This window comes from Austrofundulus limnaeus, unplaced genomic scaffold, assembly GCF_001266775.1.
Source record: "Austrofundulus limnaeus strain Quisiro unplaced genomic scaffold, Austrofundulus_limnaeus-1.0 Scaffold570, whole genome shotgun sequence".
Taxonomy (NCBI): domain Eukaryota; kingdom Metazoa; phylum Chordata; class Actinopteri; order Cyprinodontiformes; family Rivulidae; genus Austrofundulus; species Austrofundulus limnaeus.
The window spans coordinates 127,440-135,954 of NW_013952972.1; the positions used below are offsets into that span (position 1 = coordinate 127,440).

Consider the following 8,515-nt stretch of genomic DNA (forward strand, 5'->3'; position numbering starts at 1 on the left):
CTAAATTAATAATAAATAAAACAACATTAGGATAAAATGAGATTAATTCAACGGCTGTATAACAATTTTTACTGTTTAAATATAAATATATATGTAATAAGTAAAGATTTACTCTAAATTTTAACTTGTTTTTTAGAAAGCTGTACATTGAAAAAAAAAGTGATAAAATGTTTTCATTTTGAGCTTTTTCAAAATAAACAAACAGAATCTACAGTTTGTTTGAAAAATTAAAACAAACATTTCCACCAGCCTCTGATTATTGAAATATAGATTAAAAGTATGTTTTCACTTTGTTTTAAATCAGAACAATAAAGTTCAATCTGTGCAAAGGCGCTCCACAGATTTATAAAAGATGTTTTCAAAAATAGAATTTGTTCATAAAACCACAAACTAAAGCATCTTAAAGAGATAAAACTCCAGGTCAGGTCCAGCTGAGTGTACCGAGCGGATCTCCTGATCACCATGGAAAACATGTTGTGTGCAACACAAACAAGTCCCTGATGAAACATCCAAAGTCCAAACAGTAGATCCACTGGCTGATATTTTATAACAGAAAAAATAAATCAAAGTTTGAGTGGTCGCCTCTCCCACAGAGCTCTGCTCCACAAAACTCTGGAGAGTATTGTTTAACTAGAAAAACTAGATGGATGGATGGATGGATGGATGGATGGATGAATGGATGGATGAATGGATGGATGGATGGATGGATGGATGGATGGATGGATGGATGAATGGATGGATGAGTCGATGTCTGGCTGGATGGATGGATGGATAGATGGATGAGTCGATGGATGGATGCATGGATGCATGGATGGATGGATGGATGGATGGATGGATGGATGGATGGAATGATGAATAGATGGATACATGGCTAAATGGAAAGATGGATGGATGGATGGATGGATGGATGGATGAATAAATGGATAAATGGATGGATAGATGGATGGATAAATATACGAAGGGATGGATAGATAGATGGATGAATGAAGATAGATGGCTAGATGGATGGATGATGGATGGATGGATGGATGGATGGATGGATGGATGGATGAAGAATGAACGAATGGATAGATGGCTAAATGAATTGATGGATAAATGGATGGATGGATAGAATGATGGATGGATGAATGAATGGATAGATAGATGGATGGATGAATGAATGGATAGATGGCTAAATGGACAGTTAGATGGATGGATAAAGGGTTGGATGAATAGATGGATAAATGGAGGGATGGATAGATAAATGAATGGATTGATGGATGATAGATGGCTAAGGATGGATGGATAAATGGATGGATGGATGGCTAAATGGAAAGATAGATGGATGGATAAATGGATGGATGAATAAATAGATGGATGGCTGGAGGGAGGGGTGGATGGATGGTTGGACAGATGGATGGATGGATGGATAAATTGATGGATAGATGATAGATAGGTAAATGGATGGATGGATGATGGATTGATGGATGGATGGTTGGATGGATAGATTGATAGATGGGTGTATGAATGGATGAATTGATAGATGGGTGGATGGATGGATGGATGGATTGATGGATGGATGGATTGATAGATGGGTGGATGAATGGATAGATGGAAGGATGGATTGATAGATGGGTGGATGAATGGATGAATTGATAGATGGGTGGATGAATGGATGGATGGATGGATTGATGGATGGATGGATGGATTGATAGATGGGTGGATGAATGGATAGATGGAAGGATGGATTGATAGATGGGTGGATGAATGGATGAATTGATAGATGGGTGGATGAATGGATGGATGGATTGATAGATGGATGGATGGATTGATAGATGGGTGGATGAATGGATAGATGGAAGGATGGATTGACAGATGGGTGTATGAATGGATGAATTGATAGATGGGTGGATGAATGAATGGATGGATGGATGGGTGGATGGATTGATAGATGGATGGATGGATTGATAAATGGATGGATGGATTGATAAATGGATGGATGGATTGATAGATGGGTGGACGAATGGACGGATGGATGGATCGATGGATGGATTGAGATGGGTGGATGAATGGATAGATGGAAGGATGGATGGATAGATGGATGGATGATGGATGGATGAATGGATGGATGGATGGATGGATGGATGGATTGATAGATGGGTGGATGAATGGATGGAAGGATGGAAGGATGGATTGATGGATGGATGGATTGATGGATGGATGGATGGATGGATTGATGGATGGATGGATGGATTGATGGAAGGATGGATTGATGGATGGATGGATGGATTGATGGAAGGATGGATTGATGGATGGATGGATGGATGGATGGATTGATAGATGGGTGGATGGATTGATAAATGGATGGATGTAATCCATTAATCTGTTACACAAATAGGACCAAGTTGTGAAACTGATTTTTTTTTAACCGTTTGAACATTTATCTATTTATTTATCATATTTATTTTACATTTGACTTAAATATGTTTAGAAGCCTTGGCTTGTTTATTTTAAGGGTTGACTCTTGGCTGCTGGTACTGATTGGGTTTTATGTTCTGTATGTAATCTGCAGATAAAAATAATCCAGTGGCACAATCCAGCTTCTTCTTTGGAGTGTTTTTCTTTTGTTCGTGGTCCCAAACAAATAAAATAAGCCTAATTTTGACCCTAACTGAAGGTGAAACACTGACAACCTGTTGTTATCCTCAGCCCCCACAGACCACATCCTGTTCAGTAACCGGTCTCAGATCCAGTCCAGTCTGAAGCATCATGAGAAGGCTCTGATGGATGCAGAGACAGCCTGCAGACTCATGCCCCTCTGGTCCAAGGTGAGGCAGCGTGATGAAGAACGTCTGGTAGGTTCATGGGCTCGTAGCAGGAACATAAAGTCTTTCTGTCTCTGACTTCAGGGTCATGTTCGGAAGGCTCAGGCCCTGGTGTCGTTCGGCAGGACTGAGGAGGCTCTGAGAGAGTACCTGATCTGTCTGTCTGTAGAGCCCGACTGTAGGCTGGCTAAAACAGAGGCTCACAAGGTAAACACATGGTACTGCCTTTATTAAGAGTATAAATACACACTTTTACAACACAGAGTAAGTCCATCACTTCCTGTTTCTGCCCTCAGCTCCTCAGTGAGATTCTGGCTCCCGCCACAGACCAGGTCCCTGAACACATCTCAGACTGCTCCAACATCCTGTCTTCCAGAGCGCACATCAAAAGCAGCATCAGTTCTTCCATCCAGGTGAAGACGCACTGACGTTCAGAACAGGCCTGGAGAAAAGGGGGCAATGCACATTTTTTATTAATCCATCTGTTAACCTTGTCTCACCTGTGTGTCCCTCAGACCCCCAGTCCTGGACTGTTGTCCTCAGAGCCCACTCTCTCTGCACCTGAGCGGTCAGACGGGAGTCTGGAAAACACTGAACCCAAAACGATCCGTGACTGTCTCCTCCTGAAACGGAAACGAAGGAGCATAGAGGAGGAGGAACAGGGACACCAGAAGAAATCAAAGACAGGTGAGTTTAACATGAGCCCCCACAGGATCACCCAATGATCTGTGGTTTTACTGTCCAGTGATCTCTCCACGCAGAACCAGAACCTGGGTCAGATTCTTTGAGCTTCGTGTCCACTGACCTCATGGACCCGATAGATGTGGAGTGTTCTCTGTGTATGAGGTGAGATTTTGTTGAATCGTACATGTAATAACTCAGAGTGCTGCAAACAGCCTCTAATAACACCGTTTATTTGTGTTTCCCATCCAGGCTGTTCTACGAGCCGGTGACGACGCCATGCGGTCACACATTCTGCCTGAAGTGTCTGGAGAGGTGTCTGGACCACAACCCCAAGTGTCCCCTCTGTAAAGAAGAGCTGTCTGAGGTACATGCTGCTTCCCTCCAGTCGGAACGTGAAGCCTGAGAGCAAATTAAACACGTCGTGGTGTTCCTCAAGGCTCCAGTTTAGGCCCATATTTCTTTGTATTAGTGCTTGCTGCTGTGAAAGGCAACTATTTGTGTTTATGTATTTGTATCTGATAGCAGTAAAATATAATTCAGTTAATTTCAGTTCTTTTACATATTTACATGGTGCCAACAAAAGCCATTTTAGGGGGCTTTGCAAGAAAACTTTTTTTTGCCTGGTTTCAAACGTTCGGGTCAACATAAGCTGTGTTTCCATTGCAAATGTGCGCAAAACTTTGTCGATATTCTGTTAATGTCGATAAAACACAGTTTCGCAACTGCAGTGTTTCCATTAAGTAAGAAATGCTATTAAAGTCACGCGTGAATACGTTTGTTCTCATGATAAGTCATTACAAACATGGCAGCGATGGATGTAAACACATATCATGTTGCTACCACGACACTAGCGCTCATCATCAGAGGAGACGTCGGCATCTTTTATCGAGGCTTTCCAGAGACAAGTCCCTACTTGGGAGCGGCNAAACATGGCAGCGATGGATGTAAACACATATCATGTTGCTACCACGACACTAGCGCTCATCATCAGAGGAGACGTCGGCATCTTTTATCGAGGCTTTCCAGAGACAAGTCCCTACTTGGGAGCGGCTACGTATGCTGTGTTTTTGGGAAATTGTAGTCGGTGAGTTTAATACATTATTTTATTAATTCTGTAATATTACTACTACTTACTTACTGTTATCTTCTTCGTCATCGTCTTTTTCGCCAGTAGAAACAGCTGGTTGTTGATCATGTGACTCCCGTGATGCGAAAAAAATGTTTCCATTGCAGTTTTGCGAAAAACAACAATTTCGATACGGCCGAAAAACCACCTCATCCTAGCGCAAAAACATTTTGTTGAAAAACATATTTTTTTTCTAAATTGACGTGTTTCCATTGAGCAAATTTGTTTTCGAAATTCTAATTTGCGCATTTTCATGGTCAATGGAAACGCAGCTTATGTCTGTTTACTTTTTCTATATCAGGCGAATCAAACTCTAAGAGCCAGTTCTAATTAACTGCAAACATTTGTTTAACTTTGACTAAACATTAAACATCACATTCCTGGGCACCACTAAAACTGAGCTCTACGTGGTATTTCCTGCATAGAAACAATGTTTTAACATATCCACTTATAAACACTGAAAAGTACTACTTTTATAACTGACTAAATATGAAATAAATACAGAAATACTATTAAATGTAAAAGTAAGAGAGTTTTACTCACCGATGAGTTGTGGTGAGTAGCTGCTGTCTTGAACTTTAGACTCTCCCACTTTCCAACAGGGAATTCCCACTGGTGGAGGGGAGTTCCAGTTTATATTTATGACTTGTACGTGAGAAATTCCCACTTGCCAATACAACAGCAAAAATGATGTGAAATGGAGATTCTATGTGTCAAATTTTGCCTTAAACCCTGTGCAGCGCCCCCTAGTGTTGCGATGATGCCATTTTGTGGGTAAAATAATTGATAAGCATTATGGGAGATGTAGTTTATGGTCAATGTAAGCATTAAAGCCACTTTTTAAGACATTAATTATTTTTAAAGCTCTCGCAGGCCACATAAAAAGACGTGGCAGACTAATTTTGGCCCACAGACCCTGATTTTGTCACGTGCTCCACAGAAATAAACTATGGAGTTTCTGTTTGTGTCTGTCTCAGTACCTGGTCCAGAGGCAGTGCTGTAAGACGGTAGTGATGGAGAAGCTGATATCCAAGTATCTTCCCTCTGAGTTCATGGAAAGACAGAGAATCCACCTGGAGGAGATGGCTGAACTTTCCAAGTGAGTTCGTGTGACATCATAGTCTGTTCTCACTGCAGGCATACTTGAGCCGTATTGGATGAAATGTTCACCAATCCGACCCAGGTCTTCATCAAGAACGTTCCTTTGGAAGGTGTCAGTAAACAAAGAATATATTATTCCTGTTTCTGTGCAGCCTTAACAAGAACGTGCCTGTGTTCGTGTGCACCATGGCCTTCCCCACTGTGCCCTGTCCTCTCCATATCTTCGAGCCCTGCTACAGACTGATGGTCCGCAGGTGCATGGAGACGGGAACCAACTGCTTTGGCATGTGTCTGGAGGACGGCCTCAAAGGGTCAGCATCAGGACCTTCATGCATCCTTGGTTGTGTGTTTTTTTTTCCTGTTGAGCACCATAGAAAAAAAGGTTTTGTTGTTCCTCTGCCTCCAGGTTTGCAGACTACGGCTGCCTGTTGGAGATCCGTGATGTCAAATTCTTTTCCGATGGCCGATCAGTGGTGGACACGATCGGTAGACGGAGGTTCAAGGTCGTTCAGCACCGCGAGAGGGACGGCTACAACACAGCTGATATAGAGTACCTGGAGGATGTGAAGGTATGCTGCTGGGGGGCATCACCTGTAAAACAAGGGGGTCGATGTAGACATGTGCACACAGTAGAAGAGGGGAATGGATCCAGAGAGTAAAACTGAAACTTGTTGAAGCTCAAAGGTGTGTATGTGTTTACAGGTGGAGGGTGAGGCGGAGCGTGAGCTGCAGTCTCTACATGATGCTGTGTACGAGCAGGCTCTGGTTTGGGTCAACTCTTTGAAGGCTGAGCAGAGACAGCGCATCGAAGGACATTTTGGACCCATGCCAGAGAAGGACTCTGAACTTCAGGTAAACAATCACAAACATGTTTACTTTGTTTGTTTTTTAGTTTGCTTTTCAAATCTTGGAATGAACCACCGCCTTGGTTCTGTCAGAAACCACACAGAAGGGGTCTGTCAGAGATTCTTTACCTTTATTTCTTTACCTTGAGGGCCTCAAAACAACAACAGATTTTATCTTTGGGCAGCAGAGGGCTGCAGGACGGCAATTATTTTAAATGAGGTACAATATACCTTCTCACCACTAGTAGCAGTAGTGCGACACTCAGATGTTTAACAACCTTTTTAATATGTAGAAGAACCTTAGAAACCTGCCGAGAATGGAAACGTATTTTAAAAGAAAAGTAGAAGAAAAAAATGAAAGTAACTCATCAAAAAACACCAAAGTTTGTCACTAATATGAAGAACAGCTTCTGTTTTTACCATGTAATATTTTAAAAGTTCAAAACATTATCAAATACAGTTGCAGATACAACTATATTTTAATTTGCGCTTTAGATTAGTTTTTGTAGTTTATTTTAAAAAGTTTTAAAGAAACTTTAAACTTGTCAAAAAGCTGTTGTTACTGTTATTGTTTGTCACTAATATGAACAGCAGCTTCTGGTTCTACCATGCAAAAATTTAAAAGTTTGGTTAAATTTTAAACATTTACCGTATTTATTCAAGTACAATACGTAAAATTTAATCCATAAAATCATGCACAAAGTTGGGGGTAGTACTATACTCGAATAAATATTTTTACTGATGTATTTTAACTGAAATATCGGCCTCATTAACAAAATCCTTGAGTCCGGAAATGAAACCCTGTCGTAAAAAGTGGTTGAAGCGATCTTACCTCTAAAACTCCTTTGTGCCTCCGAGCGAGACAGTAACAGATCCAAACAGGCAACATGATGTGAAAAAAAAGGCAGTCCTGCAGCTTAGTTATGATAACGAACTAATGATATTAATGTGGGACTGGGCCACTCCTGGAACAACAACAAACACATGGTCGTCTGTAATGGCTGCCGTCTACCGGTGTTCTGTAAAAGTTGGTCTACCTGAAAAAAGTTTCCCCACCAGAGGGGGCGCTGGCGAGACACAGAGGATGAGGTTCTTGTTGTGTGGAATTCTGATGCCTTTTATTACAGAGGAGGAATACCAGAAACTTTTAATGATACTGATGATGGTGAGCCTGATTTTGAAGGTTTTGATTCAGCTTCATCCACACTTGTTATAGAGCCACACAGCTCTATCTGTTTGTTAGATCACACCAGTTAACAAATGAACATTTGATAGTTTTTGTTGTAGTTATACATTTGTTGTTGTGTACCTTTTAGTACAAATGTTGTTAAAATAAAATTAAAAACTAATACAACAGTCAAATGATAATTTTACTCATATATATGAAGACTGCAAAGGTTGAAAAATCCCGAAGACCATATGAAATTAGAGGTAGTATGAGAAATAATTTTTTTTGCTTTTTAGGCTAAAAATAGGGGGGGTCGTATTATACATGAGATCGTATTATACACGAATAAATATGGTACACTGAACGTTTTGAATGTATTTATTTTATGACCACTATATATATTAGAGATGGGATAAATGGTTCTTTGAAGGGATCCAGATCTTGGGGAGTCGTTTGTTTCATAGAGCCGTTCAAAAGATCCGTTCGATTTTGAACGTATTACGTCATCACGTAGGAAAACACGTCATCACGTAGCCGTACTTAATGACGTCATCCCGTCATGTGGGTGGAACCATGTGTTTGTCAAGCGGAAACCCCACTTCCTCTCACCATGAGCCTCTGTACACCAGAACTCAGCCTGTTTTCCGTAAAAAAGCAAAGCGGGAGCAATTTAATTATGAAAAAAGTAAAATTATATGAGGAATAAAAGAAATAAAACTACAAATGGCTCGTTACTGCCCACTATCTGGCTCCTGTCGTTAGTTGTAAAGAGCCATTCAAAAGATTC

The 8,515-nt window shown here is 40.9% G+C and overlaps 1 protein-coding gene across 1 annotated transcript in view; it reads left to right on the top strand.

The window, feature by feature from the left end:
- LOC106530884 (LON peptidase N-terminal domain and RING finger protein 3) overlaps positions 1-8,515 on the top strand; it is a 14,558-nt gene that overhangs the window by 4,871 nt on the left and 1,172 nt on the right. Inside the window, exons 2-11 of the mRNA XM_014026600.1 lie at positions 2,689-2,807; positions 2,889-3,011; positions 3,101-3,217; positions 3,320-3,491; positions 3,566-3,650; positions 3,738-3,852; positions 5,592-5,713; positions 5,868-6,026; positions 6,122-6,284; positions 6,418-6,567. Of these exons, the coding sequence (XP_013882054.1) occupies positions 2,689-2,807; positions 2,889-3,011; positions 3,101-3,217; positions 3,320-3,491; positions 3,566-3,650; positions 3,738-3,852; positions 5,592-5,713; positions 5,868-6,026; positions 6,122-6,284; positions 6,418-6,567 (1,325 nt within the window). The remainder of the gene's footprint in view (positions 1-2,688; positions 2,808-2,888; positions 3,012-3,100; positions 3,218-3,319; positions 3,492-3,565; positions 3,651-3,737; positions 3,853-5,591; positions 5,714-5,867; positions 6,027-6,121; positions 6,285-6,417; positions 6,568-8,515) is intronic.